The following is a 22,915-nucleotide window of genomic DNA, read 5'->3' as shown; positions in this document are numbered from 1 at the left end:
GAACAGCTCCATGAGGGACGAAAAAACCTAGCATCTAGCCAAGCCAAAGTTCTACAACTTAAATTAGAGCTATCTGACTACGTTAATCAAGAAATTTGGGATATTTTAGACAGGATCACAGACGACTCATCCAAACACCTATTACTGAAACACAAGGAAAAATTAATAATGAAGTTTCAAGCACTAAAACAACATAAACGCACAAGACAATCGGGACGCCATAACAAAAGGAGCAGCCAATCACCCACAAACGAAGCCAGGAGCGAGCAACCAACCACCATCGGACCATGGCTTGGTTATCAACCAATCAAACTATAATCTCACCCAAGGTGAACTCTCACTGCTGGAGAAAATCTAAACTACGGCATTGCGCTGAGGTCAGTAAACAAACTTCATATCGAGAGAAGTTTAAGATCCCTCTCTGCAAATCTAGCTGATAAAATACGCATATTTTAAATACCTATATACTAAATAAAATTTAGTATATAGGAAACATCCTCTATACTAAATTCAAACAAAAAAACTAAGCAGCAACATAAACAAAACTGAAAAACAGGCTCTTAAATCCTTAAAAAATAACCAGGACGTTATAATCACAAAAGCAGATAAAGGGAATGCCACTTTAGACCGGACAACTTACATGGAGAACACGAACCATTTGGTATCGGACCACAATGCAACACCTACCAAATGGTAAACTACAACCCCACGAAACATATAAAAAAGAAAACAACTGAATTAATTAAATCCATTAACACATGGCCGGAAGAAACAACAAAAAACTAATACCTCATTATGCCCACACACCCAGAATTTATGGCCTGCCAAAAATACATAAAACAGACACACCACTACGTCCAATTGTTGAAGGAATCGACAGCCCGAATTACCACAGCCAAAAAATTAGCGGCCACACACACACAAGGAATTGGTAGGTCAGTCCCCTTCTTACATAAAAAATACACAATATTTCATAAACAAAATTAAAAACATTACACTCAATGACCAAGATTTATTAGTCAACTTTGACATAACTTCCATTTTCACCAATGTCCAGATCAACGATACTATCTTACTCCTACAGAAATTTCCACACAACATCACGGCCCCTCTTTGCCCACGTACTCTGCTCAGGATATTTTGTGTGGCAACAATTTCTACCTTCAAAAAGAGGGTACAGTCATGGGCTCACCACTTTCCTTCCCAATTGGTAACGTTTATATGGAAGACTTTGAGCAACGAGCTAGAGTCAGTGTGCCTAAAGCCCAAAATTTGGCTCAGATACGGGGACGATATTTTCGCCATTTGGCTCTACAGCCATGAAGCACTGAATACATTCCATAGCCACCTGAACAAACAACACAAACGTATCCAATTCACCATTGAAATAGAAAAAAAAAAACAATTCTCTTCCGTTCCTAGACACACTTGTTGCACGTCTTCCCTCAGGCTGTCTCTCCTTCTCAGTCTACTGCAAACCTACACACACACAGGCCAGTACATACACAAAAATTCTTATCACCACCAATCACAAAAACTAGGTGTCATAAGCACCCTTAAACACAGAGCTCAAACTATCTGTTCAAATGAACAAGATCTAAACCAGGAATACAAGATCATTTTGTATATCCATTTTTTATAAATGTATCCATTTATAAAAAATGGATACATTAAAAAAACTATTCACAAGATCCTTCACAGAGATACTAGTAAAAACAAAAAAGATTTCAAGAATGTTATTGCCATACCTTATGTTAGAGGCATTTCTGAAAAAAATAGACAGACCACTACACAAATACAACCTCAAAACCACCTTTAAACCCCTGACAAAATTAAGACACCTACTCAGTTCTTCCAAAGATCCTCTTCCAAACCTAGCCCACCCAGGGGTATACAAAATACAATGCACATGTAACGTACCATACATAGGGGAAACATGACGAACCATCCCAATTAGGAAGGACGAACACATTAAATACCTCCATTTTGGAAAAACCGGCCTTTCTGACTACGCACTCCAAACATACCACAGAAGTGATTGGAAAAATACCAAGTCCCTACACCACACCAAAACCTGGTTCAAGAGGAAATTCAAAGAAGCATGTGAAATACTCAAACATAACCCAAATCTGAACAAAAATGATGGCCTAAGCATTCCAAGAATGTGAAGGACCCATCTGTAACCTTTATAGCATCCAGAACAAGCCAAAGAAAAATCCGAATACAAGAAGACTTGGTGAAGTGTTTTTTTTTTTTTTTCCCTTAACATTCCATTGCAACTTGAACTGTACAAGTCCTGAAGAAAATCATAGTATAGCAATCTGAACTGTACAAATCCAGAAGAATCTTAGTACATGAGGACTTTAGCTGAGTTTATTGTAGTTTTTTATTTTATTTATTCATTATAATTTTTTTAAATTATTTATTTTATTTTATTATTTTTTTTCTCAACTTTTATTTTATTTTATTTAATTATCGCTAGAGGTCAGGCTAAGAAAAAGATTAATTAACAGCATACCAGTACAGAGTGCAAGAGCATGCAGCTTGGTTCCCTATACACATGTATCCTTCTGATGATGACCTCAATACAGGGGTTGAAATGTTAAGTGCTATTTTATTAATAATAAGTAAAATAATCATTTCAACACATGTGTTTTGTATCCCTAAATTTGGAAATATGAATGCTGATCACCGTGTAACCTTAAAAGAAAGTCTATGGAGCTTTAGTACTCAATACCCTAATAGGTCTACAGAAACCTTATAATGGTTTATGAGAACTCTAAGGTGTCTGAATCGTGTGGCCTGTCGGAGAATTTATCATCAACATATCATCAGTGAATTTGGCTAATGTGGGATTTTGTTAACAGCATTTGTCTTAAAAGTTTTCATGATGCATAGATTAGCAATGGTGGGGTGGGGGGGGAAGAACCCATTATTATACGAGGTGCTACCCAAAAGTTCTGGAATTAGAATAGTGTGCACGAACTAGTTGCAGTATGGCTATAAGGGGTGAACATTCCCCCTCTGTGAATCAGTATGACCACGGCCAGCAGGCTGAGAGGCTATGTTCTTTATATTACATGCATTTTTGTAAAATTATGTTTCAATGGTTCAGTAATTTTCTTCTCCAAATGAAATAGCAGATTTTAAGGAGCAAAGAATCTGCATCAAAAAAAAAAAAAAAAAAAACTGCTCCAGAAACCCACCAAATGATTACCGAAGATTTAGTGATAATGCTATGAGCCATAGTATAAATAATTCAATTACAGACAAACATTGACAAGCAGAATGATGAAAAACATCGCCAGATCATAGGCAAACTATCCACGATATTTGTGAGATCGCAGGACTTTTGTACAGGTCTATTCAGCACATTTCATCAAAGATTTTGAACATGAGATGCATTGCTACAAAATTTGTGCTTGCTGTTTGACAGTTCCTGGCATCCAAAACTACAACAGTCATCACTTCCCCATCTGCTAACCTCTTCCCCTGCAACTTTTTCCTATTCTCCTAGATAAAATTCCTGCTGAAATGGTGTCATTTTGACACAATTGCGGAGATCCAGGCAGAAGCACAGGAAGTGTTCAACACAGTCACACTTGAGGACTTCCAGGGATGCATGGAATCGTGAAAAGACTGCTGGGATTACTGTATATATGCCCAAAGGAGACTGTATTGAAGGAGATGATGGAAACTAGGAGTTAAAGTTAGCAATTTTTTATGGTCTAATTCCCTGAAATGTTTGGGAAAATCACCTTATGCCTTCATTTTGTTAATATAACTGTTTATTAAGTATAACTTGAGTCAATTTGAAAATAAGGCAGTTAAATCAGATGAAAATAAGTTATTATACTCCTTAAAAATCAGACATTAAGATTGATTCAAGTTATAATTTTTCAATATATTTTTAGAATAAATGAAATTTTTGTAGAAATGTGCATTTCCAGTATGTTTTTTTTAAGATACTTGCCAAAAATATGTAGACAATTTATAAATGAAACAATTAATTTCATTAATTCAATGATCTATGGTAATGATCTAATTACAGTTTCTATCTTGGCCATTATTTGTATTTTTGGTATAGTTTTAGGTGCAAGAGCAAAATTACAACATTTAAGTAAAACCAAGCTTTGAGCTTTACTGTATGTGTGTGTATGTGTATTTACGTACATGCTCAGAGGAATTTACTGTTTCTTTTGTTGTCATACTTTCTCTTGTTTAAACTCATTCATACTAGATGTGCTCAACACTTCAATAGGTAAACTATTTTCTGCTCACATGCTGCTCTGTGAGTGAAAAATCTAGCTCTCATCCCTTCCTTAACTATGCACAAACTCAACTTTCGCAGATGCCCCTTGTCCTCTCCCCACCTTTTATATAAAAACATTTCAATTAATATCACATAACATCCTTTCTTTTAATGTTACATGATGATCAGCATTCATTTTTGAAATTATGGATTCTACAACCGTGTTAAAATAACTCTTTTTATTATCCCGACGTTTTGTCTTCATATCAAGATCGTCATCTGGAGCATACATAAATATACAAGACAAGCTACATTACATTTCAAACCATAAGCTAGAGAAACAATGATCTGATCACATGCTACTCACTGGCATGCCCCTCTAGTGGGAAAAAAAAAAAAATTTACATCAAGCTAATTTAATTTTTGATTACATGAATAAACATTCTTGCTTACAGACGGTTTTCCTTCCAGTAACAGTGATGTCCTATTTCAATTATTACAATTGTTATTTTCGATTTAAACAACAAAAAATTATTTATAAATTACAACATGAATAAACTTTCTTATAGATTTTTTTCCTTAACAGTGATGTCCTATTTTTCAGTATTAAAGTTGTTATTTTAGATTTAGGATCCTGGATTTTCTAGAGTCCTGCTTATAGTTGTTCTTAGAGAGGAAGGATTCGTGGGACGAACATATGCCTTCCATATGTATGGGATTTTTAGACCATCGTTATTGTTTAGATTGGGGTTGTTGATAATGATCTCACAAGCTTCCTTAAATTTGCATTCATACCATGTTTTGGTGTGATATAGACAACTAGTGCTTTTCCAGTCAATTCTATGTAAGGTGTTCAGAGCATGATCAGAAAGGCCAGTTTCACCATAATTATTATATTTGATGTGTCGTTTATGTTCTTTTTTGTCTGATCGGAATTGTGCGTCCTGTTTTTCCAATGTATGGTATGTTGCAGGTGCAGTAAATACGGTATACTCCAGGGTGGGACAGCAGAGGGAGTGGGTTTTTTGGATGAGTTGAGCAAGCTTTTTAATTTTGCAGGAGGTTTAAAGGTGGTTCTTTGAGGTTGTATTTTTGTAGTACTCTATTTATTTTGTCTGATGTCCCTTTAATGTAGGGAATGGTTATAGTTTCACTGTAGTCTGGTTTGTCTTTGTTTTTTATTGAGGTCTTGTAGAGAATTTTGTTAATAGTGTTTTGGCTGTATCCATTTTTTTTGAAAAGTATTACTGATCACTTTAAATTCGTTTTTCAGTGCCTGTTCACTGGAGCAGATCTTCAGAGCCCTGTTTTTTAAACTTGCTTACAATTTTTTCAGAGAAAAAAATGTAAGCAAGTTTATGTATGCTCCAGATGATGATCTTGATATGAAGATCGAAACGTTGGGATAATAAAAAGAGTTATTTTAACATGGTTGTAGAATCCATAATTTCAAAAATGAATCATATAACATCCTTTCAGAAGTGCATAGGCCTCTTTCTCCTATCTACCAGCATATACAGTATATGTATTCTCAATCTGTACACCTAATTTATATTCATTAATCCTGATATCATCATTGTAACTCTTGTTTGCTCTCTCTTCAAACAGCTTCTTTATCCACTTCAAACTCAAGAGACCAAACCTTCACACAGTAGTCCATAGTGCAGTTATTTCAAGGCCTGGTAAAGAAGCAAAATGATTCTTTATCCTTAAATGCCAACATCTATTTCAGAATCGCAATTTTCTTCTGAGTTGTATTTGCAATTTTTGATATGAGACTTTTGAACTTCAACTTCCTATCCACCACAGCACCAAGATTCCAGTCTCATCGGTTTCCACAAACTTAATCCCACCAATATTATTATTATTATTGCATGGAGTCCCAAGACTCATCATGTGAGACCCAAACTATCCACACAATATCTATCATACCTCTCCCTGAGTCTACTGATAGATCAAGCACTTAATATAATATAACGCAATATATACACTGGGTGGTCACTTTATTAGAAACGCCTCTGTATTTTCCTAATTTTTTTTGTTTATATATATCTGGTCCACACACAAATGGCCACAAGACAGACCTATAGCACGCCAGTGTCATGTGTGTGGGTAAGAGGAAGAGAAGAAAGGAGTCTGTTCACATTTTGCTTGAAAATGGGGAGGTTTCCCTAATACATCAATTGTAACTGCAACTAGAGGAACTTGCTTTCTTCCCGAGTTAGTTAATCTCTGGCACAAACAAGAGGATTTTTTTCTCCTGAAATCTCAGGTGTTTTTGTCCCATAAACTCAAGAAAGTCAACCATAGAACCAACATTATTTTCTGGCAATAATATACTGTATTCAGGTTAGAGACTACAAGGTGGTGGCACTTCTCTGCCATACTCTCTTCTTCTTCTTCTGATGTTTAAAATCATTAATAGTCTTTGGAAAGCTATCTCATTCTCTCTCATTGTCTAAGGACTGACTTTCCCTCAATCTCCAAAGGTTAGACAGGGCTAAAATGTACTGCTTACCATAGGGATGGGGAAATAAAAATGTAGCGGATAACACACACACACACACACACACACACACACACACACACACACACACACACACACACACACACACACACACACACACACACACAGGCATGGAGGATCATTTACTCGGTTGTTATACATATTTTTTAAAAGAATTGAATGACAAAAACCGAGAGAAGAAGTTTAATAGTATCACACGGCTAGTTTCGGCTTTTACAGCCTTCTTCGGGTGTTTTCATAAAAGAAAAGAAAAAGACATTAAACATTGAAGATAAAAACTGTGAACAGCACAGGAAGTCACTATACATATTTAATGTGAAAACGTTGTAGTTAACATATTCAGAGCTGTTCCATCGTTGGCCACATTGTTGGGTGAGTGCGTGCGTATAGCATCTCGTGAGCACCAATATTTGATGACAGCAGAATGACAGTCTGTGAGGTTGTAGCTTAAGTTATTATTTAAATATATAGGGTTGAGGATGATTTCTCTAGATTCTACAATTTTTCTCTCCAATTCGTCCTGGCAACAGAAAATGTTGTTAGATCTGTCCCAAAGGATTGTATAGCTATGGTTTTCATCATCAGAAGCAGCCGAAAAAAGATATGGCTGGATAAAGCACTGGCACATGTTCTCTTGTAAGCGATGTCCCTCCTGCGCTCCTCCATACGCACTTCAATCGACTTATCTGTCTGGCCAAAGTAAGGAATGTTGCAGTCACACCATATCTTGCACACACCGGGATATTTCAGAATTTGATGGCTAGGCTTTGGACGGCTCACTGTAACAGATAAGCTTAGGTGTTGACAGTTATTCATGACTTATTTTTCACGGCATTAACAACACCACACAATTTTATCAAAGAGATGTTTTATTAACTGCTTATATTTTGCTGATTTTCAACTCAGCATCATCAGAGCACAACACTTGTACACGCGACAGTAAGTGAGTGAAACAATATAATTGCAAAGGACAAAAGATCTAAAGTCATATTTTTTGCGCCCTCTAACGAAAAAAAAAAAAAACAGCTATGCAGGAGTTTCTCGTAGGATAACTGTCTCCCAAATTTTTGACAAATTAATGCAACCATATTTGTTAAGGTTGGGAGAATTCTTCAAAGCCATTGCTGACTCAAAAAATATCTTTCAGATCTATAACGACTCCTAAATAGCACAGTCGTTTCCCTCCATCTAATCCTGTGTGAAGGAGTGTCCGAAGCGTGGTCTGCTAGTCTCGACTTGCCATAGCAATAGTAGTGAATGTATCTTTCATGTTCTTCCAGGCAGATGTTAACTGATCTTCCTGTTTGCCCATAATAGGCCAAGTCACAGTCATAAGGAACTTCATGCACTCCTGGGTGTGCTAAAGGGTGAAGTTTACCCTTAGGCAAGCAGATCAGAGTTGCCAGCTTGACATGAGGTTTGAAAATGGGGTGAAGGCCATGTTTCATCAATGCTGTGGCTATCTTTTCTGATGTACCTCAGATATAGGGAATATCTACTTCAAATATAGGGAATAGAAATGGTCATGTTGTATTCTTGTGTATCAGGAGAGGGCAGAGTAATGGGCCTATGTAATATTTTTTCCATTTGGTAGGGATTATAGCCATTGGCTAAGAACGTATGGCTCAGATATTGGAATTCTGTGGTCAGAGCTGTATCGTTAGAACAAATGGCTCTGTGTGTAAGTGTTTTTAAAATGCCATACTGTTGGACTGGATGATGATGCGATTGTTTATGTAGGAATCTTCCTGTGTGTGAAGGCTTTCTGAAAAAAAAAAAAAAAGAATTCACAAAAGTAAAAAGCAGACACCTAAAGAAATATGAACTCCTACAACAGTGCGAACATACGAAGTCTCAACCGCAACTTCGACGAGACCACGTGGTCATAAACCTATCGTCAAAAACACTCACTGAAGAAGCCAAGAACGCTCTCAGTCTAGGGCATAACTTTGCTGTCATGCCCAAACAAATTCCTAAACTAGAAATTATGATGAAAGTAGAATGGGGTATCCACGATCTTCCACCAGCAATGGTCAATAACGTGCGACTAGATATTGCAAGTATTCTAAACAAAGCTAAACCTCCAAAAAGCAATATGCCACGTAATCAAATAACTGCCGTAAAAAAGTTATATCATAATAAAAATATTATTATTATAAAAGCTGATAAAGGAAATGCAACAGTTATGAATCAAAAAGAGTATAATAGAAAAATGCAAGATCTCCTATGTGACAGTTCACGTATCAAATTATACATCGAGACCCTACGATGTCTCAAAAGAAAACAGTCCGAAAATTATTGAAAACAGTGACATCATGGACCAAAGAAATCATCAGGAAAATAAAACCAATTCATATTAAACCACACTGTATTTATGGATTACCAAAAATCCACAAAACTAATATCCCCCTATGCCCCATAGTCAATAGCATAGATAGTCCCACATATAAAATGGCCCAGCATTTAGCCAAGTCGCTTGCCCCCTTACTGGCAACTCCTCTACCTTTGTAAAAAATTCAGTCCATTTCAAAACACTGGTTAAAAATCTTATCCTAAAAAATTCAGACATAATGGTTAGTTTTGATGTCACCTCCTTATTTACCAATGTACCACTTATAGACACTCTTGATTTAATCAAGTCTAAATTTCCCCCCAGATATTTTTGAATTATTTAAATTTACCATGAATGCAGGTTACTTTACATGGAGGGAAAATTCTACAACAATTTAATGGTACTGCTATGGGTTCTCCCCTCTCACCCCAGTTAGCAAATTTTTACATGGAACATTTTGAAAACAAAGTACTTATACTTACCACAGCTACATACAAGCCACAAGTGTGGTTACACTATGTAGACGATGTGTTTGCCATCTGGCCCCATGGACAAGACACTTTGGATGCATTTGTCACCTACCTAAACAGCCAACACCCCAAAATCCATTTCACAGTAGAAAAAGAATCAAATAACTGTTTACCATTTCTTGACACATTAGTCACCTGCCTTTCAGATGGATCACTATCTTTTTCTATTTACAGAAAGCCTACACACACACACACACACACACACACACACACACACACACACACACACACACACACACACACACACACACACACACACACAGGAAGATACCTACATAAATAACTGCATCATCATCCAGTCCAACAGTATGGCATTTTAAAAACATTTACACACAGAGCTAGAGCCATTTGTTCTAACGATACAGCTCTGACCACAGAACTCCAATATCTGCACAATACGTTCTTAGCAAATGGCTATAATCCCTACAAAATAGAAAAAATGCTACATAGGCCCATTACTCTGCCCTCTCCTAATACACAAGAATACAACATGACCATTTCTATTCCCTATATCAGAGGTACATCAGAAAAGATAGCCAAAGTATTGATAAAACATGGCCTTCGCACAACTTTCAAACCTCATGTCAAACTCACAACTCTGATCTGCTCGCCTAAGGATAAACTTCACCCTTTAGCACATCTAGGAGTGTATGAAGTTCTTTGTGACTGTGAATTGGCCTATTATGGGCAAACAGGAAGATCAGTTAACATCCACCTGGAAGAACATGAAAGATACTTTCGCTACTATTACTGTGGCAAGTCAGGACTGGCAGACCATGCTTTGGATTCACTCCTTCACACAGGATTAGATGGAGGAAAACGAATGTGCTATTTAGGAGTCGTTATAGATCTGAAAGATTATTTTTTGAGTCAGCAATGGCTTTGAAGAATTCTCCCAACCTTAACAAATATGGTTGCATTAATTTGCCAAAAATTTGGGAGAAGGTTATCCTAAGAGAAACTCCTGCATAGGTGGTTCCAAGACTGCTGTTGTAAATTACCTACCGATTAGCATATCAGGAATCATTGTCAAGGTCTTAGAGAAATTAGTCAAGAAAAGAATACAGGATTGGATAGATGAAAATGGGATATTGTATGGGGACAACATGGTTTTGTGAAGGGTAGATCATGCCTCAGTAACTTGCTCACGCTTTATAACACAGTGACGGCTGAACTGGATAGAGGTAATGTGTTTACAGTGATACTACTGGACCTTGCCAAGGCCTTTGACAGGATACCACATCGAACCCTAATCAGTAAACTGGAACAGATGGGGATAGATATAGGGTTGGTGAGATGGATAGGAGGGTGGTTGAAGGAGATACCAGAGAGTAGTTTATGCAGGAGTGAAGTCTAAAAGATGTCTTGTGACTAGTGGTGTGCCGCAGGGCTCTGTTCTTGGACCACTGCTTTTCAATTTGTTCATCAATGATATAGGAAAGGATTTGAGAGGAAGTGTTCACTTGTTTGCTGATGATGCAAAGTTGGGTAGAGCAATTGTGAGTGCACAGGATGTCAAAATTTTACAGGATGATTTGGATAGTTTGGTGGACTGGGCTAAGAAAAATGGATGTCAGTTTAATGTGGCAAAGTGTAAGGTTATGTACTTTGGGGTGAAAAGAACAGCAGCAGTATATCGCATTGGTGGAACCGTACTCCAGGAGATTGATGAGGCCAGGGATTTGGGAGCGTTGGTGGGGAATTGAAGTTTATGGGGCACATTGCAAAAGTAAATAAATCAGCTCATCAAATCACCTGGCTTCTGAAAAATACTTTAACATGCAGAGACAAACAAGTTGTTGTTCCTCTATATCGAGCCTTGATAAGACCCCATCTGAACTACTGTGCCCAGTTATGGGCACCAGGGTTTCTTCGTGATGGGGTGGAAGTGGAGAGGATCCAGAGACGAGTGACCAAGATGATAGAAGGTCTGTGGAATGAACCTTATGAGAATAGGTTGAAGATTTGTGGGTTGCAGTGATTGGACGATAGGCGAAGGAGGGGGTGATATGATTGAGACATTCAAATTACTGAAGGGTTTCTATAAGATTGATCCAGAAGATATTTTTGAAAATATGACTGGTGGTGGGAGGACTAGGGGCCATGCATGGAAGCTCGGCAAGAGCATGGTTGACAAGGGTGTTAGAGCTAGGTTTTTTACTTGGAGAGTGGTGAATGAGTGGAGTAATCTTCCAGGGTCTGTTGCGGGTGCTACGACCATGAGTGAGTTCAAGGCAAGGTATGATAGATACTGTGTCAATGTCGAATAGTTGTTCTTGACATGATGTTAGGGCCTCCCTCGATGAGTCTGTCGACTCCTTGGAGTTGCCCAAAACAACAATAATAATAATAAAAATAATAATAGCTGTTTTTTTTTTTTTTTTCGTTAGAGGGCACCAAAAATAGGACTTTAGATCTTTTGTTCTTTGCAATTATATTGTTTCACTCACTTACTGTTGCGTGTACAAGTGTGTTGTGCTCTGATGATACTGAGTTGAAAATCAGTGAAATATAAGCAGTTAATAAAACATCTCTTTAATAAAATTGTGTGTGGTGTTGTTAATACTGTGAAAAATAAGTCATGAAGGTTCTAATGTTATCTTTTTTGAGAACCTTGGCTAATTTTTGAGAAACTGAGCTTATGTATGGTATAGATATATTGCCTTTAATATTATTCATTTTTTTAAGTATAGCGACTAGGAGAATTAAAAAGGAATTTTTTTGTAATTTTTTGAGAATATCCATTCAGTCTGAAAGTAGATCTAAGAAAATTGATTTCTTTATGAAGTTAATCTGGGTCGTCAAGAAGAGAGCGAGCTCTATGCCCAAAGTAGAAATTATTCCAAGTTTCTGAAGAGGGAAATGATGGGACTGAATATGGAGATATCTATTGGTGTGCGTGTAGGTTTTCTGTACATTGATTTAAGTTTTTCAGAAGAACAGGTCAATTTCACGTCCAGAAAAGGCAGGGAACCATTAGTTTCAAACTCAGCCATGAATTGGATATTCAGGTGTTGACTACTGAGACATTCAAGGATATCCAGGAGAGAATCACGTCCATGGCTCCAAATGAGGAAAATGTCGTCCACATATCATTTCCAAATTCTAGGTGCTAAGGAATAGGAAGAGATAGCTTTAACTTCAAAATCTTCTAGATAAATGTTGGCAAGTATAGGAGATAAAGGACTACCCATTGCTAGACCATGCTTTTGCTTGTAGGATGGTGTTCTGAAATCTAAAGCATCCAGACTTGATGCAACGAGTAGGTAAGGCTAACATTTTTTTTGGATAACTTATCTTTGTGGAGTGTCAGGACTTCGTCTGTAGGAACATTTGAGAACATGGATACTACGTCAAAGCTAGCCATGATTTCATTTTCTTTAACAGTAATATCCTTAATGTATGATACAAAATCCGCAGAGTTATTAATAAAGGACGAAGACTTGCCGGAAAACATTTGAGGAATTTTGGTAAATGTTTTGAAAGGTTGTATGTTGGTGAATTAATGCCTTCAATGATGGGACGAAGTGGGGTATTTTCCTTGTGGATCTGGGGAACTCTATATATGCGAGAAATAAGCGGATGGAGAGATCGAAGAGAAAGGTGAATGTTTCTAGACAGTTCAGAGGTTGTTTTTAATAAATTGTACGATTTTGAAGTTCATGAGTGGGATCTCTCGCTCAAGAATTCAGTAAGTGTCACTCTGTAGTAATTCAAGCATCTTATTTTTATAATCTTCAAAGTTAAGGATAACTGTGGCATTGCCTTTATCTGCTAGGATAATTATATTTCTGTTATTTTTTAACCTCTTAAGAGCCTGTCGTTCTGATGAAGAGATGTTATCTGTGGGCAGTTCTGCATTGTTAATGATTCAATACGGAGAAGTTTTGCATCTCGTGAAGGGAGGAAGGAAGCAGCCTTTTCTATCTTGGTGAGGAGTGATTCTTTTGGGATAGATTTTGGAGAAGGAATAAAATTTAAAGCCTTGCTGAGGATACCTTTTTTCTGCATCTGAAAGGATGCAAGATGATTTATTAATTACAACTTAGTCAGGGTTGGTGTGGGGTTTTGAAAAGATCAGATTATTTTGTAATCTTTTTAGGGCTTCAAATTTCCTAATAAGTTTTAATTTATTGTTATACTGGATTTGGGCTGCTTGAGATTCACTACACATACTAAAGAGAAGACAACTTTCATGATAAATAAACCTCCATGCATCTGTAGCCTTCATGACGAGGCTTCTCTTAATAATAATAAAAGAAACTTCGACAAAACACTGAAGAAGATAGGACTGAACATCAACAGGTTAGTCTTTCTGAAATGCTGTAAATTCCATGTAGTCTTTCCTAAGTTTATATCTTTTAAAGAGAATATTACAACGGAACGTGCCAAAAGAATCTATCACAATGCAAAGTTAGACCTTCTTGCTGAAAGAATATTCGACACAAAATGTACTCTCGCTTTTTTGTTTGTCAAAAAAAGTACATTATCTCAAATACTTGAAGAATCTCTAGACAATGAAAGTGTGACTGCAACATCCCTTACTTTGGCCAGATGAATAAGTCCATTGAATTGCATATGGAGGAGTACAGGAGGGACATCGCTTACAAGAGAACACGTGCCAGTGCTTTATTCAGCCATGTCCTTTTTTTCAGCCGATTCTGATGATGAAAACCATAGTCAATCGTTTGGAACATATCTAACAATATTTTCCGTTGCTATGACGAATTGGAGAGAAAAATTGTAGAACTAGAGAAATCATCCTCAACCCTGTACATTTAAATAATAATTTAAGCTACAACCTCCCAGACTGTCATTCTGCTGTGATCAAATACTGGTGCTCACAAGATGCTATACACACGCACTCACCCAACAATGTGGCCAACGAAGGAATAGCTTTGAATACGTTAACTACAACATTTTCACGTTAAATATGTATAGTGACTTCCTGTGCTGACAGTTTTTATCTTCAATGTTTAATGTTTTTTCTTTTCTTTTATAAAAACACCTGAAGAAGGCCTGCAAAAAGCCAAAACTAGTCGTGTGATACTACTGAACCTTTTCCCTTGGTTTTTGTTCATTCATTTCTTTTAAGAAATATATATATATATATAATATGCCATTGCAAATTTCATCACACTGAAGTACATAACTTTATACTTACTAACACTGAATTAGAAGTTATCATTTGTCCACAGTTCAAGCCTGTTCAAACCATTTTGTAAGTGCTACATATCAGTTACATTTTCTGAATGTTCGTACCTTTACATCATCAGCAAAAAACTGAACGTCTTCCATCAGGTCCTTCCCCATATCATTAATGCATAGAATGAACAACAAGGTCAAAGGGCTGATCCTTGAATACACCACTGGCCATCTTGAATCTAGCAGATACACGCTACCCATATATATACAACTTTCTGATACTAGTTCATCAATTACAAGCTTATCCAAATCAATAGTTTATATCCAACCTATATATATCCTCCAATTTATGAAACAACCTTTCATGTAGTATCCTGTCAAATGCTTTAACACGTTCATTGCCAAGCTGAAAATTGGAAATTTCGTGTGGTGGCCAAATTTTTTTTACTTGATGGCGACGTCCACGCAATAACGCGTGATCGGCCGACCGGTGAGAACTCACGTCACGCGATATCGCGTGGTTGGCAATGAGCGTTTTGGTAGAGTCCACCAGTATCAGGGTATCCATTCCATTTATCCAACTTGGCCATAACATTATTTATAAAATATGAGCAAATTGCTCAGACATAACCTCTCTTTCTCTGTTTCACCAAATTGACTTTACATTTCGTACTTCCTGAGATATTGATTAGTCTATACTGTAGTAGCAAATTTGCTACTGCAGTCTTAGAACCTCTCTTATGACAGTGCTGAAAGAATAATAATAATGATTATTATTTATTATAGTTTAATTTTAAATTTAAATAATAAACAATTTTATATAATGAATTAATTGATTTACAAAATCTAAACTTCCAATAAATTATTAGCTCAATTAACATTTCCATCAGCTCTTACCTTGTATTTATGTATAAGTCCATATCGTGTTAACAAATCACAACTGAGATAACGAAGTCCATGTCCATTAGATGTCTCATTCAATGCAAACACATCAAATGACCAATCATCAACATTCTGGAAGACAAACATATATTTTCTTTAAAGATAAATGCTCCAACAATATATTACAGTTTTAAAGTTTTCATCCATGTTATACGCAGTACACAAAAAATAGTTATTGCATGAGTTAGCAACACAACTGTGCTTTCATTGCCTATGAGAACTAACCATTATCACTACACCATCCTGAAATATACAATTCAATGGAAACCATAATAATATAAACGTAAAAACAAGGATTGTATATACTGTCATAGCATCCGTTTTCATTTAGCGTATATGTTGTGGTACACTGGCATCATAATGTTCATGGAGACACCAAGCACAGCTAATATAATAAATATTTTAATTAAAGCAACATTTTAATGTTTATACTGGTATCGCTGGCATCACATATCAACCAACCAAAGTGGTGTAGTGGTTGTTAGCAAAAGATACAAATATTATACTTATATTGTAATACTAAACTTACACTGCTTGGAAAGAAGTCAATAGACACTATAGTGTGAAGAACAAATAGCCCTGGCACCCACTGTAATAAGATATAGGACCTCCTTGTGATGGCTACAGGTGTATACTGGCTTCCCTCCCAATTTCCAAAAGCTAGTTAAAAACTAAAAGATTCTGCCTATCCCTTTGGGAAACATAAATGTGTTAGAAGATTTATTTTACTTTACTCACATGATTCATATAAAGTTTCCAGGGATTATCTTTCATTCTTCTGCACCCTACTACTACCCTAATAGGATCTTCTCATGAACTAAATATGTATCATTTATATTGTGTCTTCTTCAATCTGTCAAGCTCTGCAAAGCAGATTTTCTCAATCTGTTCCCAAACTCAAAATTCCAAAGTCCTGAGACATCACTTACTTCTTTATTTTCTCTAGCATTTCCTTACCACCTAGGTATACAAATCTGTGCATAAAAATCCAGAAATAGCCTGATCACTCATTATGCAGTGACATCAGCATCCTTTGCATTATGAAAGTAATTTTATGAATAATGCTTACAACTCTTACATTATGTTACTTATTCTTACAATAGGAGAGTGGTTGGTGAACAAAATGCATTGCCCGAGTGTGTTGTGGGTACACTGAGTCAGTTTAAAGCACAGCTGGATAAGCATTGTGTGCAATAGTGTGTACCTTCCACGATGAGTCTCTGACTTCATGGAGGTCAGATGTTAATAATAATGATAATAATGTTTCCAAACATCAACTCTCTATTTATTAACATTCCCAGATTCCTACTTCCTCCAACTCTTGAAATGAAGTTACCACCTTCCCCCATGACCAATGTGAGTGATTTTATCCTCGGCTACTTGAAGTGATAACCCCATTCATCTACTCAAAGCACCAACCTATTCAAATACTTTATAAAGTATCACACCAGAGCATTCTGATATTATTTCAGCAAACAATTGAATACCTCTTCTCAAACCTTGAACTATTGCTGATATATAAATAAACAATAGAGGCCAGAACAGAAACTGTGATACTATGCTGATCACTTTTCTTTATTTTTTTGAGACATGGTACCTCATGTATTTCTGCCAGCTAACTATCCATATAACTATCTGAAAACCCATCTCCATCACTTTCAGAATCATTTATCATATGGTATTCTATCAAATGCTATACAAAATCTAGAAAAATCATACATAAGCATCTCAAAGGTCCAAAACAGTTGTTATCCTATTACAACATATAAACTCGGTTACTTTTTTTTTTTATTTTGTATCCAAACACAAGTAGTATAGTAGTAAGTAAGTGGTACAACATGATTTACAACAAATTAGGATACATTACAATGAGATTAGCTTAGATTTGGTAGGTGAATTATACAGGGAATAATAATTAAATATGAAAAAAAGGGAAACTATACATAACTTATATACAATAAACATGGTCAGATGTTCCTCCAGTATTGCACAATCAACTGCTCTTTCTGTGCAGGATATAAGGTCCTCTTTTGCACAAGGCAATGGAAGAAGGGACAAGAAAGGTGTTCCATGGACTGGGTTGTCCCACACTCACAATTGTCTGAGCCAGTGAGGTAGCCCCCATTTGATGAGGTTTTGTTTGCAGCGTCCTGTCGCCCGGAGTCTGTTTAGGCTTTTCCAAGTATTCCAGTCCAAGTGGGCACCACGTGGAAGATGTTCGGCTGTTGGAATACCAGTATTATTTTCAGGATATAGTGCAAGCCATTGTTGAAGTCTTGTCTCTGGGAGGTTTTTAGGTAGTTCAACAGTTGTGAGGAAGCTATGTTGGGATCTTAGTCTTTGGGGCACTGAGGTCTGGCTGAACAGTGGGTGGTGTTCACCATTCATTTGTCTGCTTCTTTCATCAGCTGAGAATGCAGATCTTCGAACTGAAGGGGGTGCAATACCAGCCAAAAGTATACAGGTCTTTTAGTGGTGTTGGTTTCAGGCATCCTGTAATTAAGCGGCAGCTTTCATTCAATGCTGGGTCAAGTTTTTCAGCATGGCAGGATCTGGACCATACTGGGCAGGCATATTCAGCAGAAGAATAGCAAAGGGCCAAGGCAGAAGATCTCAGTGTGCTAGGTATGCACCCCATTTGGAGGAAATGAGCTTTCTTAGTATGTTATTTCTTGCATTTACTTTTGCCTTTGTTTTTTCTATGTGGGTTTTATATGAGAGGGTGCGATCAAGAGTCACACTGAGGTAGATTGGTTTCCAGAAATGTTCTATATTAGAGCCTTCCCAAGAAATCTGTAGCTTCCTGTTGGATTCCTTATTGTTAAGGTGGAAAAGGCCTGTCTGGGTTTTCAAGGGGTTTGGTTTTAGTTGATTGCTGGTATAGTATGTGGTTAGACTATTTAAGGCAAGTGATGGAGTAGTTTTAATGGACTTGAAATTTTTTGACTGAGTAGCTATGGCAAGGTCATCAGCATAGATAAAATTTCTAGTTCCTGAAAAGATGGGGAGATTATTGACGTAGATGTTGAAAAGTAATGGTAATAACACACTTCCCTGGGGGAGGCCATTTTTTTGGTAGTGCCAGCGGCTCTTCCTACCCCCAAGGTCCACGTAAAAGCATATGTTTTCCAAGAGAGAGTGATTGGATCAGGAGGACAAGGCGATAGTCTCTAGTTATTCTGTATATTTTATTTCTGAGTGTGAGATGGTTTACGGTATCACATGCTGCAGTTAGGTCTACAAAGACTACTCTTGTGGCTAGTTCTTGCTCATAACCATTTTCTATATATTGAGTGAGGTTGCGAATTTGTGATGTGCAGGATTTGCCTGGTCTAAAGCCAGCTTGCTCAGTAATAAGATGGGGTTCGATTAGGGGTTGTAGTCTATTCAAAATTAATCGTTCATAGAGTTTAAAGAGGTTGCTGAGTAGTGATATAGGTCTGTAATTTTTTTGCTTCGGTTGGGGGTTTCCCTGGTTTCAGAAAGGCCACCACTTTGGCATGCCTCCAGATAGTTGGTATCCTTAGGGTTCTGAGGCAAGTGTTGTATAGGTTTAATAACCACTCTTTAGTCCTGGTTCCAAAATGTTTAATCTGTTCATTACAGACATCATCAAGGCTTGCAGATTTTCTAGGTTTTAATAGGTTTATGGCTGTGTTGAGTTCAGTGATGGTGAAATCTGAGTTAATCATATTTTGTTCTTTACTTGGGGTTCTAAGTATCTTTTTTTTTGTGTGTGTTTTTTAGTGAATTTTCCATTCAGCAGCAGCTGGTGAGCAATTTGATTAGCTGTTACCTGCAGATGCTCATATGGCTTAGTGAAATACTTCCTAATTCTGTTGATAAAGTTCCATGCCTTTCTGCTACTATGGGTCATATCAAGGGCTTCAATTTCTTTTTTCCACGAGGAACACCTTTGCTCTGCCATCTTGGAGCATAATTTTTCTCCTGCTTGGATAGTCTCTTCTGAGAAGGGGTTGGTGTTGTAAAGTTGTAAGTAATCAGCATACTGGGCTTGTATGTCACTGGAAAGGCCTGGAATGTAGTTTGTGCTGCATCATCGGGGGATATGCTTGGTGGAGATTTTCCGCAATATTTTTATGAATTCTGGATACTCTTGAGGGTTTGGAGGGACTTCTTCTAGGAGCGGTCAAGATCTTCCATGAAACTCTTCCAATTAGCTTTTGGGAAATTAAATCGTTGTCTGTAAGGGACGGTGTTAGGCATAATTGCTGGGTTGAATTGAAGCATTATAGGTCTATGTTGAGTATGTGGAATCGGATTTAAAACCTTTTTAACACAGGTGTTGGATATTTTTGAGCTAACAAATATGAGGTCAGGGTTATAGCCTTGCTTCCATCTGCCACTGTTGAAAAAAGCAGGGTGTTTTGGATTATGTATCAGGTTTAGAGAAAGGTTTTCAGCCCATTTTTCAAGAAGTTCTCCATCTTCGTTGGACTTTGTGTAACCCCAGTTAACACTATGGCTGTTAAAGTCACCTAATACAACATTAGTCATGTATGGATTATTATTGAGGAGGATGTCAGGGAAGGAGAAAGCTTCTTCTGGCGGTTTATAGACTGAGGTTATTGAGATATTTTTAAATGTGATCATAATAATCTCAATGTTTCTGTTGTTCGTTGAGTCAATGGACGATGGGATCAAGTTCTCTTTCATAAATATTGCACTGCCATAATTATCGTGGGGTATTTCTTTGATGAGTTTCATGCCATGGATGTAAGGTCTTGCAGCACCTTCTCCTCTGTGAGTTTCTCAGGCAGAGCACATCACAGTCATTATCTCTGCAAATATTTGCAATGAGATCTTGCTTGACACTGGAGAACCCTTCAATATTAAATGATATTATTTTTAGGCTTGGCCGAGGTAGGATCCTTTAGGGGAGAAATTTGGGAGCATTTTAGTACGATCCCTTGCGTTTGGTTGATAGCAGCTTTAGCTTCCCCTAATGGGTACTAACAGGGTGCAAGAACGAGAACCTAGCTGCTGTGTACCCCTACTAACTCGGTTACTGAGTTTACATGACAGAAGCAATACAGTCCCCTAACAACCCATGCTGCTCTCTGGAAAGATTCCTATTCTTATCAACCTACAGCTTGCCACTACACCACTGATTTCGATTCTCCATTATGGAGTGCCACTCCATAATGGAAAATTTTGTTTCTTTCCTTTCACTCTTCAGGAACTGCTCCTGTGACAACAGTTTGCTGAGCATCAAATTCAAGGGCACTGTCTCTTTGCATTCCATTAATGTATGTGGTGAGATCCCATCCAGTCCTGCAGCCTTTAAGTGCAGAACAGGATGTAAATGCCAGTTTCTCCTCGTCTTACCTGATTGTACTGAAAAATATACCTAACTCTTGAATGTGAAATACATGGACAAATACTTATTAAACATTTCTACTATATTTTCAGCAGATGTGATTTATGTGCCATCTCCAGCAACTAAAGTCAGACTTTCATATTTACCCTTTTCCTGCTAACCACAAAACTGTTAAATTTTCTAGGTCTTTGCTGCCAATTTCTACTTTACTCAATGCGCTCATCATCTTTATAGCCCACACCTTTTATATCATATAGCCAAAGAATACACTATGTTTCATACTCTATAACATTATCTTTTTCTGTAGTTCCTGCATAATTTCAAGATTCCTTTCACCACCATTATATTTATCTTCCAAAACTTCAGGAACACAACAGACATTACCCAGGCACTACTGATTTAGTAAAAAGTAAATCTCTATAGCTGCTTCAACCAATGTGTAAATTGGTTATTCTAAGCATCACAACGAACTCAATTTCTTTACTCACATTTTCTGCTTGCATAGTTAAAATTCCTTCACTATCACTTGCCTGTCACTCATCAGTCTCATCTGACTGGACTAAACATTTTTAGAATCATCACCCCTCTACATTTCATTATATACATTTGCTGTATATAGCAATACCACACTAAAAATTTAAAATTCCTTCCCACTTTAATCTTAAATCAAATGGCTTCAAAGCCGCTATCACTGTGAGAATGTGAAAGGGAATTAGCAATGACTCTGACTAGGCTCTTTAATTTAAGTCTCTTCTCTGGTACAGTTCCAAGGGAGTGGAAAGAGGGAAAAATAATTCCCTTGCATAAGGGAGGTTCTAAGAGTGCAGGTGGTTATAGACCAGTACTTATTAATGCCATCCATGAAGCCTTATCTCACATATCACAATTGGTCATCTCATAACTACCCTCACACATTATATCCACAGCTCTATCACGAAATTTTTGTTTCTTTGCAGACACTCTTCACCTTTCAACTCCATCTTCAATAAACATCTCCCATGCTTTCAAATTTATTTCATACATGCACATCTTAGCAATCATGCCATTCATAATCATTCCTTCTCAGTTTTCTGCTTATACCTTACCAATACATGCACACACAACTCCATCTCATACTTCTGTTTCTCTGCATCTAAAAATGCATCCTTGAATCCTGTGCTACACCAGTAAAACTTGATGACAACTACTCCTTTCCTTCCCTATGGCATAAGTTTGATGGATGGAAAATTTGTATGATGCTGATGAACTGCAATTAAATGGATTCGTGGAGAGTTTGGAAGTGCAAAGTCAGGTAAACTAAAGCAATTAGGGTGGATGCATGCACACACACACACACACACTCATCTGCATGAGTTTGAAGGCACCCATGAAGCGAATGAACATGCATATGGACAAAATATGTGGAATCTAGTCTCTACACCGCTGGATAAAACCATGTGGAGGCCAAGGGGCCTCCACAGGGTTTAATCATTGTACTAATCAGCAGATTAGTACGAGTGTATGTTGAGTAATAATTATTGCAAATTTAATTTTGGAGACATAGATTGGAAAGAGGAAAGATCACATGGCAAGAAGGTAATGGAATTTGCACACTTACTGAGAGAGAATTATTTGAAGCAGAATGTCATGGAGGGGACTGAGGGTATGAGAATAGAATCTTGTTAAAGGGTCAGAAGACCTTATCATAACTAAGGTGGCTACATTGCATCCAACTGGAGAAAGTGAACATGTGGATTTGACTTGGGAGATCACAAACCACATGGAAGTTCCAGTTAAAAAGGAGTATATGTGGAACTATGAGACAAGATTGTGATACACTTAGGAGGCAGATTGAAGCAGAACCATG

At 37.2% G+C, this 22,915-nt stretch overlaps 1 protein-coding gene across 1 annotated transcript in view; it reads right to left on the bottom strand.

The window, feature by feature from the left end:
• The window catches only part of LOC150108734 (dual specificity calcium/calmodulin-dependent 3',5'-cyclic nucleotide phosphodiesterase 1A-like), a 663,448-nt gene that overhangs the window by 159,172 nt on the left and 481,361 nt on the right, over positions 1-22,915 (bottom strand). The window contains exon 7 of the mRNA XM_090416188.1: positions 15,684-15,800. Coding sequence (XP_090272314.1) covers positions 15,684-15,800 — 117 coding nt within the window. The remainder of the gene's footprint in view (positions 1-15,683; positions 15,801-22,915) is intronic.

Source organism: Typopeltis vanoorti, chromosome 3, assembly GCF_054136105.1.
Source record: "Typopeltis vanoorti isolate ZY-2024b chromosome 3, IOZ_Tvanoo_1.0, whole genome shotgun sequence".
NCBI classification, from domain to species: domain Eukaryota; kingdom Metazoa; phylum Arthropoda; class Arachnida; order Uropygi; family Thelyphonidae; genus Typopeltis; species Typopeltis vanoorti.
Note: the sequence above shows the minus strand (reverse complement) of the source record. Positions and strands in the feature narration are given on the sequence as shown.